Here is a 19,218-nt window from a genome sequence, read left to right as displayed (position 1 = left end):
AATTATATTCAGTAAGTACGTTAATTTTATCGATTACACACTGGTTTTGCATAGTATTAGTTGTATACAAATAATTTTTCCCATTGAACAATAAAAGCATTGAGACAGTATAAAGACTGTTTAAATTAAAGGAAAAAAAATCTGTTAATGCTAAACATCTTGTAATTAATATCCATATGTACATATAAACACTGGTTATAATAATCATATAATATTTGTATTAAACACCATTTAAACAACAACAAAAAAATAGGGCATTAGAGTAATCTTCAAGGCAGAGGTCTTTCAGAATAATAAATTGAAATACCAAATATAAAACTGATTAATCGAATGTACAATAGCAAAAAAATCAAAGAATGTGCAAGGTGATTTATAACCATTCAGCCACCATGAAAAAACGTATCATCAATATATTCTTTCCTCCACCAGAGGAACTGGAAAAAGCCCTGCTGTGAAGTAGAATGTGCATTTGGCTAACAGCAGAAAATCATTCCAATGAACAGAAAGTATTAGGTTGCATAAGGGCTTTAGTGCACTCGACACAGAAAAAAAGATGCAGGAACAGCAAAAGCAGCAGCTGGTTCAGCCTAAAAAGGGGAAGCCCAGGACTTATGATTTAGCAATCTGTGTAACATCAAAAAATATACATATGGTACACAGAATGCGATGGGGTTTAAATCCTACTCTTCTCCATCCTTTCTAAAAATAACTTTAAAATTAGTTAAATCATCAGTAGAGCATGGATAATTAAAGCCTTGGCTATTATCTGTTTTTACACATGGGGGTGGGGTACAATTAGGTTTAAAGCAAGGGTGTGTTTAGAAGACAAGATAATACAACCATGCTCTGTAACTTCTTTTTTTTTTTACCTTCAGGTTTCTGGGATACAAACTTATACTTGAAATACAAGAATACATTTTTTAATCATGCTCCAGTCTAAAGGATAAGTGATGGATAGAACATTTACTCTTCTTTAAAAATGAAATATATACTATAGGTAAGCATTGTACTTCTACAATGATTCAGAAAGCGAAAATAATATAGTTTGATTTTAAAATTATGACCTTAACTTACAACTTTAATTTAAGTTTTTAAATATATTTTTATATGTATGTTCATTAATTCTTTAGGGAAAAGAGTGAATTTCAAAATGATTATGTAATTGTGATGCTTCATCAAGATGCAGATTTTAATTATTTTTTTCTAATTTTTCTTTCTTTTCAGAGTTGTTTTATGTTTGTCTCTCCATCTAAAACCTGTTTGAACCACCTGATTAGTGTGATAGTTAATTTATTCTTTTTTTCTACTTTTAATATATTTTGATGGTGTAATAAAATATATAAATGTGATTTTTCTATGACTATCAGACAAAAATGGAGGTTAAAAATCTGAATGTTCTGTTTTGTGGGCTTAACAGAGAATGAAATGGGATAAGTTTATGAATCATTTAAACAATAAACCACTGTGATTTTCATACTATTACAGGCCATTATCATTGTGATGACAACAAGGCAATGGTGGATATTAAGAGAAATTAAGATATAAAGGGTATTTATCAGATCAAAAAAACAATTATGTAACTGTATAACAAAACCTTCTATGACATACTGTAGCTGTAAATAGAAAAAAATCATTTTGTTGCATTTCCCTGAGAAATGTTGCAAATTGTTCTGCCTGATTGATACTGAGATTTATTTTTAAACACCAAAATGGCTACACAAAATCTTGGTTACCCTCTGTGCCATCACTTGCAGGAAATAGAAAAGATTAAGCTTTCCATTATTCAGGTATTTTAGTTTTTCTTACTCCATTACAGGATACTTGAAGGAAAAAAAGTATGCAAGTGACGTGGAAAACTCATAAATCATTGCTCATTGACATCTAATTAAATTTCACTAAATTAAATTACTGGTGCAATTTAAAAAAAAAAAATTAAAAATGCCACATTCTGGGACTTGAAAAATCTTGCACTTTGTTCATGTGAGACCTTAGTACAAAATCATGAATATTTTTGGTGTTGGAGTTTTTGCCCCCATGTGAAGTAAAATACAGGCATAAAAACATCTCTGTTCCAGGTGTGTTACAGGAAGAAAAACAGGGTGTGTCATTTTTTTATCATTCCAGAATTTAAACTCATTCTTTCCCCATGCTCAATATCAAAGGGCTTTGCATTTCAGAGGTTGTGTACGTAGTACTGCTATTGCTAGAGAACAACAAAAATCTAAGGATCTTTGGCCATATAACAGCATTGAATTTTACAGCTTAAAAGCTTTTAGGAAAGTCCATGGTCATTGCTGCTCTGTTGGCAATTTATTAGACAGAGAAGTTAACAAAAATTAGCAGGGAAGCTAAGACCTTAAATTTAAGAAAAAGCAACTACAAATGAAATAAAATTTCCTGCTCTGTGTCAAGCTATATGCAATAAATAGCAATCTTAAAATGGGACATTCAGTTGTCCAGTGTCTTGGCAACTAGAAAGGAGAAAAAAGAAGTGTTAAAAAGGTATGTGCATAATTTAATATATTTATTAAAAGCTAATTTTAAATTATATACAAACAGCTATACCACACAGTGTTTAGTGTATTAATTGTTTCAAACACCAAATAGCTGCTTAACTTAGGAAATGGGAAAGGTTTGACTCTTTCTCAGAAGAGAGCTTTGGAAGCAGTAGAAGAAAAACACAGAAAAACTCTATATTAAATTATTCTTATCTGGGTAAGACCCCAAGTATTTCTGCAATCTGGTGCAGTTTTGTTTTTCAATTCTTGGATGCAACGACAGCAGTTTTGAATGATACTCTACAAAAATCAAGCACACATAATATTTTAGATTTATGTTCTTTATCTTTGGCTCTGATTCCTTTGTATTCCCTCTTTCTTATTGTATTTCAAGTAAATATTGATGTTCTTCCTTATAGTATTGGAAAATATTTTAAATCAACACTGAAATGAGATACATTTTTGATAATGCTTGTCAACACAGGAGGTCTGATGGTCTATTACACATCCCCAGACATCCATGCAGGGGAGAGAATTTAAGTCATTTATCCACAACTAAGAATCTGAAAGGAGCAATTTTAACCAAAACCTATTTGCATACCTCCTAAAATTATTAGCAACTTCTTAATGCCCCAGTGGCTATTCCAAGAGAGATTCAGTCATATCTCTTCAACTAGAGGACTTTCTCATGGTTATATGTCAAAATTTAATATAGATTTATTTTATGAAGGGAATATTTATGGGCTATCCTTTCTAACAGAAATTTGAACTATTGACTTTAAGAACCTTTTGAATAAAAAAGTGTTGATCTAGGTACTGGTTATTAAAAAAATAAAGACCTTCCTTCGAAGTCATTTGTCTGGGAGGAGAGAAAGAACATACAAATTAATAACATATGCCGTCCAATAATGATTGCAGAACAAATTCCCTCTCTAGAAAAAGTAAAATAAAATTCTGAAAATTTTGTTTCCATTTGAAAATAGAACAATTTTGGAATGTATCTATCAATGGAAAGCCAGAGAATCACCATCTCAATCCTCTCTTTAGGAAACTGTTCTCCAGAGGAAAAGTTTGTAAACAGTCAACAATTTTTAGAATACTTCTGTCCCTTTCAGATTAAATTCCCATGTGTTATAGTGTCTCAAAAGGATCAAGGATATAGTCAGTTTGCAGTTGAATTAGCAAAGCTTTCTTCCAGTAGCTACCATGCAAAGAGTTAAATACCTGCTTTTAGCAGAGACAGTATCCACCACTCCATTAAGTAAAACATTACAAATTGGTACAAATAACCTTTCCACTTGTAGGATTTCCAATGAATCAAAAAAGTTTAGGAAATAGGGCAACTTGTGTACCATTTCTCAGCAGTCATTTCATGCTTCAAATTGGAATTTAAATCCAGCTCCAATCAAACTCATTCAAAAATCTTTATGTCTGTTTCTTTCAAAGAAAATGAAACTATCTCAGATTATTAGATGGATTCTCCTATACTCTAGTGGCAAAGTTTTACCCTTCCTAGATCTAGATCAGATGTTTTTTCTTGCCTAACCAAAAAAGTTAATTTCAACAATCTCAGTATATATATATAGATATATATATATATATATATATATTTAATGAATTATGCTCATTGACCCATCTTTATCTACCACTTCTATTTCCAATCTTGGAGATTTTTCAGCTTGCCAAAGATGTGCCTTAGAGCTGAGATAGAAATTCATAACATTTTGTCTGTGTTGAAGATTGATGTACCCATAAGAGTTCATGCACTCCACTTAGAAGTAACATGTGTCTGTAGAATACTTATAAGCAAATGCTGGGGCAGCCACAGTTTCTTAACAGACTATAACTGATAAGAAAACATTTATTAATGTTTCATTCTGTGATACATTCCTTTTAGTTGATGAGGTAAATAATTGTCTATTTTTAAGACTTTATGAAGGGGTATCTTATCTATATTTTATTTGCAATCTCATCTAAGTATTTTTAAATTATAAAAGTTTTAGTAAAGAATAAATAAAGCATAATATATATTAAGCAAACTTTTTTATTAAAGAATTTGGGGACTTGTGAAATCTGGATTTAATTGTCAACTTTTTTTCTATAGATTTCATGTGTGAAACTATGAAAGAACAGTATACTGAACAATAACACCACCTAAAGTGAAATTAAATAAAACTTGAAACTTCACTTCCTGTTTCATTTAACTATAACAATATCTAATCACAAATATTTTAACAGGTACATTTCCCTACTGAAACTTCTTTTGTTATGCTGTTTGCTCGGCCACTGATTTGATTCCATGACAAATTCAAAACCAGCGACAGGTAGTTACTTTATTCTCCCTCAGTATATAGGAGACAGTTGAACCAAAGACAGAAAAGTCTCAGTTGCAGCCAAGAAAAATCATGATTTTCTTTTTTTAATGCCCTGCAAGGAATAGGTGTCTTCCATGTCCTTAGGGATTTTTTGTGAAGTTACTGCTTAATTAAAAAAGACATTGGAAAAATATTTAATAGTCCTTGGAGCAGGGAACAAGGCACAATCTCTCTAGCTGAATTCTCTGCCAACTTGGTTTGATAACTGCATGGCCACAGGAGCTGTGTGCTCTGCATGCACATTAAAACAGTGCCAGTGAGTGCATTTGGGAGGGCTCCTCCACATCCACAGCAGGCCCTTCTCTCCTGGATCAATCTTTCAACAATGAGGTGCAAGGAATGGCTTTGAACTCTGAACATTATGAGGAATTAAACCTCAGCACTACATACCCCCCACAAATGTTGCTGCCATCCAGATGATGTCAGCATCAGACTGACCCTCCTCTCCTGTGCTGATGTGTTTACTGCAGAGAATAATCCCTGAGAAATGTACCCAGTTTTCTCAATGCATGGTTACTTGATCATGTCCCTGTACAGGGTATCACCATTTCTAACCCCTCCAGGAAGCTATATTAAAATGTGAATAACAATACTTTAATTATTGCCACTGGTTTAAGAGATGCAATTTAAGCAGAGAGGATATGGTTAAAACTACAGCATAAAATCTTCAGATGAGGCTTTAATGAGTTGGGGGAAAAAAAGCTGTTTCTCAGGACTTGGCAAAGACATGATGGATGAGAATTTCAAGCTTGGCTCTAGTATCTCACACTCTTTTTCGTTTTTTTCCATGGGGAGGTGTCAGGAAATGTCAAGTAGGCTATGTAGATCAAAGCATGATTTGTAACAACATCGAGCAAACATTTCTTGATTTTACCAAACAATGTTCTCATTTTGAATTCTTATTTAAATTACTCAAGTTCTGTCTAAAAAAGTACTCAGTAATAAAAATAAATACAAGAATCACGAAAAATGATGCAAGCATCCTCAAAGAAGGCCAGTAAAACATTTTTTTTGTCCTGCATCACACTAAAATAACTTGGCATATAAAAAGACACATTCTTCCAGCTTAGAAAAGGAATGGATTTCAACAATGTCAGATTCAGCATTACATAGAATACCGAGACCATTTTGGGGGACTAAACCTACAGACAAAACAAAAGGTGCATATTTATCAGTGTTGCTTGTGCATTTATTACTACATCTGAATCAAACAGATGCTGCCAATATGCACACTGACCTGTGAGCATGTGCTATGAGACTATCAGTACCATCAGATGTCTTCAGAAGTCTCAAATGTTTTGGTCTGTTGGACATGAATCCTTCTTTCAAAACAACACTATCAGAAGAAATGATTATGAAAGGACTGCTTAGGGCTGTACTTCAGGCTGTACTTAGTAGACAGTGAGTTACCTAGTTTGTACTTCCAGACAAACTAGGACAAGCTAGGCAGATACAACTAGCTGAGAAGACTGTGACTGACAACATGCTTTTATTTCCAAAGAGCTAGACGTGAATAACACCTATCCCAGAGAATGCCCATTTGGCAGTATACTGAAATTATAGTCCCTTTTTTTGTTTTGGCAAAATCTAGCTTTTACTGCACTAAAAATGACACACACACACACACAAAACATGAAGCCCTGAAGCAAAGAAGACAAAAGAGTTCTTATGGCTCTAAATGGGAAACATGACATTTCTCAAGAGACATGCAATTGAAATATCCTGGATTCTAAAAAGACAAATAAAACTATAAGGTTGTTACTGGTTGCTGAAATTGACTACGAAACAAACAAAGAAGTCTATATTAACTTCCCATAAAATTCTCATGAAGAGAAAACTTCAAATTTTGAAGGGATCTTCTAAAATGTTTAATCAATGTGTAGGACAGGGCTTCTCAGATAATGGAGATGAGCACGTCTCAAGAGTTGTATAACCTCTAACTAAAGTAGTAGAGTAGGTAATAAATATAGATATTAATCACAAGATGAAGTGGTTTGTGGGATTTAAGGCTTGATATCTGACACAGAGCAGCAGTTAAGAATGCCACACTGTGCTCAAAGGAAAAAATTACTATTCAATAGAAGCACTGGATCCCTGCCAGTCTTCCAAAGTTGAGATATATAAACTCTGATTGGATCTGACTGGAAAGGGAGTGCTTACCACTCCTATTATTTTTTATTGCCTTACTTTGTATCACCAAAACAATAAATACCTTGTAGGACCCAACACATGCTATGAATATGATAGTGCTTTCCTACTGAATAAATTTTTCAGTGCCCAGATCAAAGAAGCATTTAGATGTACAAGTGGAGAAAACTATTTGTCAGATAATAACCCACAACATATCTTGCCTGATTTCTTAATCAAGTCATATACAGTTATTTTTACTGGAAGTGTCAGAAAGACAACTGACTACTGTGCAGATCCAGAAGCATCACCAACTTGACTGAAGAGGAAGTTCCAGGAACTGTCCTCTACTCAAATTTATTTGTAGTTTGCATAGCCCATGCCCCTGTGCCTCAGTCCCTAGATTAGTCAAATCCAGTACATACATCTATATAGACCCTCAGCAGCAATTTCAGTGTAAAACACAGCTTTTGCTGAGAAATAGAGGAGGAAAGAATGATGCTGATTTTGTTTTGTAATAGTACTAAGTAAGAATTTAAATGGACAAGAAACAAAAAAAAGCTGGAATTAGAGAAAATCTCAGAACCTCTCACCAGAAGTTGTTAATCTCATTACTCTCCCTACTACATTAAAGTAGCCATAGCCACCGTACATAGCAACGGTATGCAACACATACAATCATATTACATTATATTCTTTATATAATGGTCTAGGAGCCAGGACATCTGGCAATAAACAGAAAGTCTTACAGAGATTGTTGGTTGAAAATCTTTGTGTATTTCCTAGGAAAGTGATGTAACCACTATTCTGGTTGCAGTCATCGTTATTCCTCCTAAAGGTATGTAGCCATCGAACCAAATTTCCAAAGTTTATGGGATAAGAAATAAAAATAAAAAACCCCTAAAAATTAGAAGAATTAATCTGTAAACAAGTAACTCTTTGCTCCAAATATTATGACTTTTACACGGCGACTTGATTAAAGTAAAATGCATGGAACATAATCCATCTTTTGTGATACAACCTGCAGGTTACAGGATACTTCACACAAATATCACAAAATAATATAATCCAGCATCTTCACATTTTGATGACTTACAAGACACATAACAAAGTAAGTAAGGCATATCTTTTACTGAGAAATTCTTTAGCTGGTTAAGATTTGCCACGTCCTATGGCCAGAGCAAGGGGAAAAAAATCACAATGATTATTAGTGCCACTGCTTGTAAATGCTTAGTTGTAAATCTCTGGATTAATTGAGGTTTACCAGGAAAAATTATGCAGAATGAAGAAGCTTGTAAACATCAACAAAAACAGGAGTTCAGTAGAATATCCTATTTAATGACTGTTTTCCTTACAGCTCACACTAAATCTTGTGTATATCATGGAAAAATACTTGTCATCCAACTTAGGGATTTTTAGGGTCGAAGTTGAGTTGCATGTAAGGTTCAAACTTTTCTTTCTTCCCATGATCTAACTATTTCACTCTCTTCTTTGGTTGGCATGGGTTTATCGAATCACTCCTATGCATGTCCACCTTAAAAGAAAGGGTTTTTTTCTTAAAGTAAAAGGCCCTGCAGAATATTCTAAAGGAGATTCAGCAACATGTGAAAAAATCAAATCCATTCAAAGGGAAAATTTCTTGCTCACATCTCTCAGGAAGAGTCCTGAGTACTGTGTATTCACAGAAGGGCTACACAGTTGGTACAAAGATCAAATTCCTCCACAAAATAAGACTAATTCCAACACTGTTTCCAAAATTAAGACCAAGCCTGTTGACTGGCAGTTCACCTACTGGGGCAAAATGAGAGTTTTGAAGGTAGGCAGAGATCACAACAGATCTTAGCTTTGAAGACAGCTGGAGAACACTGAGCCTCATGTAAGATACCTCTCACCTCTCTTGCTCACAGCTTCATATTTTCTGCATTAGAATTACCTAACAACAAATGAACATAGGAGTTGTCAAGTCTAGCTTCTTCTTCAGAAGTGATATTTCCAAAAAAAAAAAAAAAAAAAGGAAGAAGGAAGGGCTACTTGGCCATTCTAAGTTTACAAAGTAGTCAAACAGGATTTGAAAGCTCAGCATCACTATGACAAAGAGGAGCTGTTATTTTTTAATGGAAGGTTGAGACTTTGTCTCCAGCTCTTTACAATCTGTTTCCCTCCCTGGCCCACACATTAATCTCACTCCCATGCAAGCAGAGCCAGCTGTTCTTCAGCCAGTAGGTTCTTCTTGCAGCAATTCTGATTTCCAGTGGCAGCACAGAAGTGCACACACCGTATGTTCTTCGGACATTTATTTATAGTCTTTATCTGACAGAGCTGGGCAATTATAAAGACATAATGATAATTTGTGGACAGAAAAAAGGGCTTCTCCTAGTTAAATTTGTCCCTTGAGAAAACAGAACACCATCTACTTGCAGCAGACAATTCATGAACCTGATAACTAAAATATGAACAAACTCTATGAGCAAATAGCAGCAACAAACTAATCAAAATCATGACCTATTTATGGGTTGATTATAATAACAAAAAATGAGTACAAATAAGTGCTGTGTAATTTGTGAACCAAATAAAGGGCTGCAATTCTCACATATAAATTGCTGTCAATGAATAATTTAACCAGCTCTAGTTAGAGCCATCTATTTATTAAGAAAGCTCACCAACTGGATCTGGCAGAATGATTCATCTCTATACACAGTGATAAAGCCAAGGGAAAGCAGTACTGCTGGACAGTTTAAATGCCCAGTTTGATCCTCTGGAGCCACACAGTATAATTTATAACTCTGTAGCCCTGATTTTAGATGTAGCCACTCTCATTTAGTACCATTTTAAAATCACTTAGCCCAGTATGGATAACACAATACATAAGACAGGGAAAAATCAACATTTCTTTTGTTAAATTACATAGAAAAAAAACAAAGTTTTGCATTATCCTTCTTTGCCTTTAGATATATTCTACATGGAAAATAACATAAATATGCTAGCAGAAATATACAGTAAGCCTTCTTAGAAAAGCTAGGATAAATCCCAGAGTGATCATTAGACTCTTCAAAGACAAAACAATGCAATCTTTTACATCTTTTTTTAGAACTTTGCAGAGATCTTTTTCTTGAAAAGATTAACAATATAAACAAACTGTTAGTTCAGCTAGGGTTTTCCTTTATCAGAAATAGGTGTCACTGCAAAAGCGGAAGAGAGTAAGGTTATTAATTTTATGGCTCCCTGTTTGACTTTTTGAAACAAATGTTGAAGATCATCACATTGCTGTCAGCACTGGTGTCTTCCAACACGCACCACCTTTCCCAGTCAAAGTAACTGATGAGTATCCTTCCTTCAAGGCACTTGAAATGGCATTGCATAAGGCCAGAAGGCAACAACTTACAGGTAAATCGTTTTAAAGCCACTTCAAGGGTTCTTTACAACCCTGTAAAAGCACACTATACCTTTGTCATGCAAAGGCATAAAAAACAAAACAACTGTGTTTTCTGTAACAACAAAAGAAAAATGGTTTTAAAAAAGTGACAAGTGTGTGCCACAGTGTATATGCCCATTATCCATCTGTACTCTGATTCCACTGTTTCTGGTTTTGAGCTAGAAAGGATAAATACATGCAAATAGACTACTTATTACTTTCACAGTTGACTTCTGACTCGAATAACAACTACTTTGGTCCTTATTGTTATTGCATTCATATTGTAATTTCTAGACAAAGAAAGTGGTTCTTAACTGAGATGAAATGTCTCTATCTCCTTTCTACAGAAATTACCTACAGATTACTTCCAAGAACCTCAATGCACTTAAGATAATGCAATCAGGAATAGCACCAAATTGAAAAAAATGCAGCCAACTTAATCTTTGTTGCTCTCTTTGCCATGTATGAAACATATATAAGCACACATTTTTGCTTATAACTTCCAGGATGGCAACTGCACAGATACTACATATATTCTGACACCATCTGTATTGAACTGTGAAAGCTCCACACTTTGATCAGAAGCTGTAGTCTGCCAGGAAAATGACAATATTTCATCAGAGACTTTTAAGTAAGAACACACACAACTTTTTTTCTTGCTAAGACCTTGGGTTGTTTCCTAGAAAAAAATGAAGTGTACTGATTACAAATGAAAATTTACAAGATAGAACTGTAACAAAAATCACAGAGGAATCATATCAGGGAGTACTTTGCATCAGTTTACTCCCATCTAGTAAGACAAACAGAAGAAATACAAACTGTTATGATGGCATTCCCAAACTGAGTTTCAAGCAAACTTCCAAATCTCTTTATTGGACTGGGACTAGTTTCTGTATAATCTACAGTTTCAGGGCTTCATGGGAAAAAAATGTTACATTTGTGGAGATTTACCACCTGTTTCAATGCTTCTAAAGGCCAACGTATGAAAATTCTATCTGCATTTTCCAAAAAATTCTTTTGAAATTTCTTTATGAAACCTCTCTACTTGTTCATTTTAATTGCTGTATGTTTTTCTATCAGAATTCTTTTTGTCATTATTCTCAGCATTGCTACCTGCAATTTTTAGAACTTCTTGGAAACCTGTTGTAATGTCCTCCAGTGACCTTTAAGCCTCAGATAAAACCTGGATTTATGGCATAAAAATTGTGGCTCACTTCAGTGAACAATTCACTCTTTAGATACAGGCAATGTAGCCAACAATAAATCATGCTTCAGGTTTCATATTCTCTTTCTAGGTCAGTCATACCCGAATTTCATCAATGCTGTACTATAAATCCCAATAACTGAGATCTACCACTGGGCATATACCACTTCTACTCAGGATACAGAGGGGACATTCTCTGGGCAGTGGGATTGAGGAACAGAAAAAAAACACGGGAGTTTTTTCACCAAGCAGGTTTTAAGGATGGCCTTTAAAGTTTTTCACCAGATAATGCAAGTATTACCTTTTCTGAACTCTCAAGTTTATTATATGTTCATAATGTACTTAAACTAGACACTATATCTAATAATTTTCTTATTCATTTGAGTAAATAAATATATTTGGGAAAAGTCATCTGAATAAGGGCTACCTGCTCTTGCTGCAGCATCTTATTCTGAAAAAACCCAACAGGAAGAAATAAAATGGAAAAAAGAAACATGAAGATAGGGGAGAAGGGACAAAAGGGAGGGAAACAAACTATGATATATGGATTGGATTATAATTTTTTATGAAGAAATAGGCCTTTCAAACTTAGAGAGTTTTAAGGATATTTAGTGTTTCTATAGCTTGCTCTACATTTCATGTATTGTTATAGATGTTTTTTAGCTCAGAACACCATGAATGCTTTAGTTCATCCATGCATGCTTTCCTTGATCTTCCTTTTTAAATAATGGAAAATTGTTCCAGGGATTTCTTCTTGCCTAAAGCCAGCAGCACAAAATGTGCAGGAATTGATATATCCCTTCATTCTGTGTTAAGAATTCAGTACAGTGAAAGATTAAGATGTTTCTCCAAAGTACCAAAGCATATATTTTATATAAGCAGTAGCTGTTAAGCCCTAGCACATCAGAATCTCCCAGCAGAATGATGATTTGGCAAAGGTTTAGGAAATGAAGACTGTTGACTCAGCAGATTAATGCATTTGTTTGCTTACTCGCAGTCTCTCCTAAAGTAACACCACATCAGTAATACTACGTCTATTTAAGGTTTAATCAAATTAGACTATACATTTACACTTCCAGGGTCATTCTCCCCTGTAATATTTGTATTCTAAAAACAGGTTGGGTAGGTGAGAGAAAGAACGTTATCTTAACTATTGGCCATCTGTTTCAAAAAATGGGATTTTTGCTTTGAACAACAAAGACAGCAGAACATTCATTTTTATTAAATCCAATCTGTATGCGTACTTCTCCACTGAAGCTTTGTGCATTTTAAAAGACAAATTTTGGAGAACATTGGAATTAATTATAACTACGAAAGTTATGTGGTGTACATCTCTCACAGCATGGTTTGGATCCATCCTGCTTCACACTGCTAAGTGCAAATTGCATACTGGCACAACTTACATCAGAGTTGAATGCACTTTCTTAGAGGTAGCAGAAAGTACAATAAGAAGGTACAATTACCTTCTGTACCAAAAGTGAGTATTAGTATTTCTTAGAAAATAAGTCTTAACACTTACACCTCACTGGGGTAGAAGGAATGTTAACAAAATCCACTGTGATTCAGTGAAATACATGTGAAATAGAACTGACTACGTCAAGAGAACTGCAAGAATATAATGGGGGTTTTATCATATGCTTTCTCACATTTATAAAACATACACTGTCCACTTACAGGAAAGCATGTGCAGAGTTTAGACTAAAGATCCAGCTAAGATAAGTACCCTGCTTCCATGAATGATCAGAACCAGACATACAGAGAAGAATGAAAGACAAGCATACATCACAAGGAGCTTAGGAGCAGTATCTATTTTTTGGCAGCACAAAAAGAACACAGAATCACTCCTGAACACAATTTATTAATGAACCATGAAGCGTAAAATTTTAGATCCTCACTTGCTGACTCAAATGTAAATGGTAACACACCATGGGAAACTGAAAACTAAAGACAATCAGAATTATGACAAAAGTCATTATTCTTGGTGCTTCCAAGACTGTAAATAATGAAAATATACCACAATGTAGTGACAGTCTCTTCATATAGAATCAATTCAGTGCATGTATATGTAATTCAGGTTTGGTCAGGACACCTCTACAATACAAACACCACTTATCATTGGCATGATTTCACTTAAAATGCCCTGATTTACCAACCAACAGGCTGTTTTGACTAGAACTGGTCAAATCCAAGCATATTTTAACCTATCAAAAGCTTTTCTGTTACTGCCTAGCTTTCAAAGAGGACAATGAGACAAACTGAACATTAACAAACCATTGCTTTGATGAACTATTCCCTACTAATGCACATAAACCCAAGTACTTAAGAACTATCCTAAGTTTGATGCCTTGAGGCTTTAAACATCTTAGTCCAATTTAGTATTTCAGTCTCAGCTGAGGACGCCTTTGTGCTGCAAAACAGTTCTCCAACACCCTCATTATTTTTAAGAAGATTGAAATTTTGAACCACGAAGGCAATAGCTCCAACAAAGGCATTACAAGGTGGAGGGTTGTTTTTCTTTCCATGCTAAGTTCACAAATAAATGGGCAAACAGTGAGGCAGAGTATAAAACTGCATAATGAATATCTTAAAAATGAGATGAAAACGAAATTTAATAAAATATATTTGAGCAAAAAATTCAGAAATAGAAAGAGTAGTTGTATTTGATATTTACAAAGTTACTTGTCTATCAGAGTCCTAAACCATCTTGTCTTGGGCCCTTAACTTTGTCCCTTTAATTAAGTAAATGGAACAAAAGATGGTGAAACTTTGGAAGTCCTGTTGGTAGAATTTCCAACACTTGATTTGATTTACAAGCTTCACAGCTTCAAAGAGAATAGGAAGCAGACACCAAAACTGGAGCTCACAAAATGACATAAAAGACATTGTAGTGGCTAAATTGATCTATTCAGAAAAGGTAGAAGATAGACAGGTGATTGTGTCAAAAGTCGATGCTCAAGGTGCTGTACACATATTTCATAAGTAATTAACAGAGCATTAAAACCCAAAGACCTCGCAAACTTTTGCAGTTATCCCAGCAAGGAAGATTCATACCTGTGGCAAGATAGATGATATGGAAAAGCATGTCCTTGCCCTGCACAACATCCACAACCACATGGGAAAAACGGCTGTTGTCTTCCATGAAGTAAGGAATTGGAATAACTGGTTGAACAACTTCATGCATTAAGAAGAATTTTTGTGCATCTTGAAGATTTCTCTCAGTCAGATTTACATACAAGCCCTGGTCCATGGTGCCACACTGTAAAGACAGAAACATAGCATGACTCTATGTGCCAACAATAACAATATATTTACCCTCTGATTTACAGCACGAGAAAATAAAAGCAAGAGCATATCTCGTAATGGCAATGTGGAATTTGACTTTGAGGTCCCATTTTGGTACTAACCAGGCTGTCCAAGGACTCAGGGAGCTCAGTTTTCCTGAGGCAGTACTATGGAGGCTCTCTAATTCTAAACAATATGAAAGAGCACCAGACTGACCAGCACAAGTGGATTATGGAAATATTTTGCTATATCCTATGTTCAAAGGGCAGGAAAGAGAAAAAATACCATTCAAAAAACCAAATTATTTTCTGACTAGTTTTCTTTATAATTTTTCACAGAGCTCAGTGCCAAAATCATAACAAATTTTCCAAGGAAACCCCATGACCTACCACAGCCAGGGTCTGACAGGAATCCCAGGTGACAGTACAACACGTATTCTAGAAGCTTCTTAGGACTCCATCTTAAGTAGCAAAAATGGACAGGCTAGAGGCCTATATAAATACTATCCACAGCAAAGACTTTTTTTTTCTTTAAAATTGACCATATTTTAAATATGAAAACTGTGCTCTTTTCTTACATGAAAAATTCCACTAGTTGCATGGACAAGTTTCAAACACAAATAAACAAAGCAAAATAACTGGGAGTTAATTACAACATATTTGTGTTCAACCGAGAACACAAAAGAGAAAACTTGTTAATGCATGGGAATATATAAACATTTACATGTTTACTCAGGCAAAAATGCATCACAGAAGTAAAGCACTACTTCACAACATTTATCAAATATTTGGGTGACATGAAAGGCATAACTAAGTCACCATTTTCATTCTGCTTTACTATGTCATAAACTATGCCATGAATTACAGTATGAGCAAAACAGTGTCAGTTTTTTTTTTTTTTATTATTACCATGTTCTCAATCCAAAAATGAGTTATTGTTCCAAATCCACAAATGCTAAAAAAGTCAAACAAAGTATTTCATAATGGGAGATCAGATGACGAAGAATGATAAATTAGCAACTGTCAGGAAACAGTTACTTGCTCTGTATGTCAGACCAGCGAAAAAAATAAACCACACCAAAGAAGTTCTCTGGATCTATCAAGCAGGAAAAATTCCAACTCAATAGCCATAGCACTCTGAAATGCAAATGGTCCTTGGTCCTTATGATAAGACATTGACCTGTCTAAAGAGAAAAGCAATGATCTCTGAAAAAAACGATGCTCCCCAAAACTGGGACTCCAATAGTATTCTAAAATGGAAAATAATTCATTAATATAAACCAGCCTTGGAAACATAATGTCTGATGTTACTATATCTACATAGCAGTAGTATTCCTTCAAATCACAGACTTTTGTCTGAGGCTACTGAGTAGGTGAATACTCAGAGGATAAATTTACTTCAGGGACTACACAAACAGAACTTCTGATCCTTTATCATAACTACTCTACCAAATAAAAGTAATTTCTCGGAAGGAAACAGATGATGCAGTCAATGAATAAATCTCATCCATGTGAGGTGTGTACTCTAAAGTCACAAAGTCACAAAAAATGGTTAAATCTCTAAGCATTAGACTAGCTTCTAGCATGCATCACTGCTGCAGTTATGGAGCCAGAAATGTAGCAGAAAGTTATTCAAGGGAATAAAAAGCAGCATCAGCAAAAGAAGAGAAGTTGGATGTTAGAGATACCTAGAGATCAGTTGACATCAATTGCCTTCAATATTGCGTTGTAAAAGGCCACATTACAGCTTTTAACACTAGCTCTGCCTTCAAAGCTGTTTGTGGCTCAGTGAGATATGATACAACTGTTGTCACTATTCTTGTAAATTGGATGAAGTACCAGCTGCATTAAAATCAGCCAGGCCATCTAAGAAATAAATTTCAACACCTGTCTTGGCTGGGACTTGGAGACATGCACTAACAGTACAGCAGAGACCTAAACTGTTTTTACACAGCCATCAGGCTGTCATCTTTCTTTGTAAGTACCATCCAGTATGGCCTGCTCTCACAATAATTAACACCACATTAATGCAAAGTTTGTAGGGAGAGTTTAATAAGTTTTATTGGATGTGCTTACCTAGTAAGAAAGGTGATAGGATTTTTAAATACAAGCATTTTATCAGGCTTTCTCCTTCAAAAATTTAGCCTCTCTTAGACCCTCTTCCTATCACTATTTTGACAATACAAGTATTTCTACAACAGGAGAAAAGCTGCATACAAATACAGCCCACTTGTGCAAGCTTCTGGCATACTTAGAGTCTTGTTACTTGCCTGATGACAAACATACTGCTTAGGAAAGGTAACATGGCTCTAGCCTGTAATCTATGCCTCATTTTTCTTCATTTGTATAGATCCGGAAGTAATTAAAAGTACCTACCATCCCCAGTGGGTGATTCTTTTTCATGCTAGCAAAGATCTTATGACTCTTACAAGCTAGGTAAGGTCCTCCCAGGAACAGAAGTGAACTTGTGAAATTGCATTGAGATTAAGTGAGGGTGAAAGGTGGATAGAGGTGACTACACTTAAATACCTTGATGAAAAGCTATTGTTGTTAATCACAACATTAATGCTGCTTTTCCTTCCATATCTCTTGCAAGAAGCACACTCATTAAAATTGTCCTGGTAGGAGTGGTGACTATGAAAAAGATGAAAACAATGCATATGTGCTTACTGAAATACCCCTTTCTTTTTGCAGAGTTCCTCTAAATGACCCACCTTGGACTAACTGGTTTTACACTGTCAGACAGCTGCACATTATTACACTCTCTGAGGCAAACAAGTTCAAATGAGGGGAAGAAGATATCACAAATTCTTTTAATCTGACTCTTCAGGGAGTGTGAACCACCTTGCACATAAAAATATATAAAATTCTGACCACTCCTCCTTTACCACCTCCCTCTCACTTCCTTTTTTCTGCCAGACACTGTTCCATTTTTTAAGTCCTAATTGCACAAATACAATGTAAAAGAGATTAGTAGTTTGATCATACTTCAGACAGGAGTTAATGTCACCCTGACAGACAACCATAGTGTTTTATTTTGACAGAAGATTGAAGTCAAGCCATTTTTCTCCTACCCTTCAAAGTACATCTGTTTTTCAGCCCAAATATTTTTGTGGAAGGATAAAATTAAAATCAAATATGTTTAAATAAGGGGCTCTTCAAAGCACTTTTTAAAATTTATAATTTTTTTTAGGGTCTTAGGCTACAATATAGTGAAAAACTGGATTTATAATTTATGAACCATACAGTACTTTGAGGAAAGCTCACATAAAATATTGTCCTTCTCCCACATATCCATACCTGAAAATTAGGGTTAGGATTAGGATATGGAAGCCAAGCAGAGCGAGAGTTCTCCTGGTATTTGAAGGGTCCATTAAAGGCATGAGTTATGGCACTCAGATTGAAAACACAAACTGCTGAGGCTGCTATGCTGTTCCTGCAAAAGAAATAAATACATTAACCTATGTAATAACACTAAGAAGTCAAATTGCTGAAAAATAAATCAAAAGGCAATAACTCTTCAATCCTTCAAGTAATTAATGAAGCAGATATGATCAGGCAGGAGATGATATCTCAAGATAATGATAAATTATGAACTGATTTAGCATAGTCATTGCATTTAGAATATTTGTCAGCCTTACCAAGAAGCTGGTGTGGGGAAAAACTCAGAACTTCCTACTTTGTGCTGCTGTTCTAATACCATGAGACACCTCTTTTCTAGGTACAAAGTTCAGGATGATAGTATTCTCAGGGACTAATGAAGTTTCTTCCTGTCATGGTTTGACACTGGCACAATGCCAGTGCCCCATGAAAATATACTTCCCTGGTGTTTGCTGTGAGATGTGACCAGGAAATAAGCAAAGCAGGCCTCTACCTTAGAAAAAAAAGTTTATTAACTAAACTACAAAAGGAAAAAAAACACCCCCACACACACACACCTGGAAAATGAAAACTCCACAAAAAGCATTTCCTCCTCCCCCCCACCACATTTCCAATACATCTTCCAAATTTCAACTCTCCATCCATCACCCTGTAAATACTCAATTCCAGTCCATCAAGAGGAGAGGAGTCCTTCTTGGGGCCATGGTGACCTCTTCCTTGCATGCCCAGCGCTCTCACCACTGGACAAGGAACAGAGCTGCTTCAAGGGTTATCCTTTTAAGGGTGCTTTGACCAGTTCCAAAAAAAGCACAGTTTCCTCTCACTCTCGGGACCTCTTGTCCCCCCCATACTTGTCTACCCCCTGGGGCCGGGGGGTCTCCAAAACTGAACCCTCTCAGTTCTGAGCCATCGCCTCCCCCCTGCATGCAGCCTCTGTGTC

The 19,218-nt window shown here is 35.2% G+C and overlaps 1 protein-coding gene across 2 annotated transcripts in view; it reads right to left on the bottom strand.

Annotated features, from left to right (window-relative positions):
* The window catches only part of SEMA5A (semaphorin 5A), a 313,297-nt gene that overhangs the window by 101,048 nt on the left and 193,031 nt on the right, over positions 1-19,218 (bottom strand). For both annotated transcript variants that reach the window (XM_031062762.1, XM_031062763.1), the window contains 2 exons: positions 18,198-18,333; positions 14,668-14,872 (listed from right to left, as the gene is read on the bottom strand). In XM_031062762.1, the coding sequence (XP_030918622.1) occupies positions 14,668-14,872; positions 18,198-18,333 (341 nt within the window). The remainder of the gene's footprint in view (positions 1-14,667; positions 14,873-18,197; positions 18,334-19,218) is intronic.

Source organism: Geospiza fortis, unplaced genomic scaffold, assembly GCF_000277835.1.
Source record: "Geospiza fortis unplaced genomic scaffold, GeoFor_1.0 scaffold64, whole genome shotgun sequence".
Classification (NCBI taxonomy): domain Eukaryota; kingdom Metazoa; phylum Chordata; class Aves; order Passeriformes; family Thraupidae; genus Geospiza; species Geospiza fortis.
This window is presented reverse-complemented; position numbering and strand designations above follow the sequence as displayed.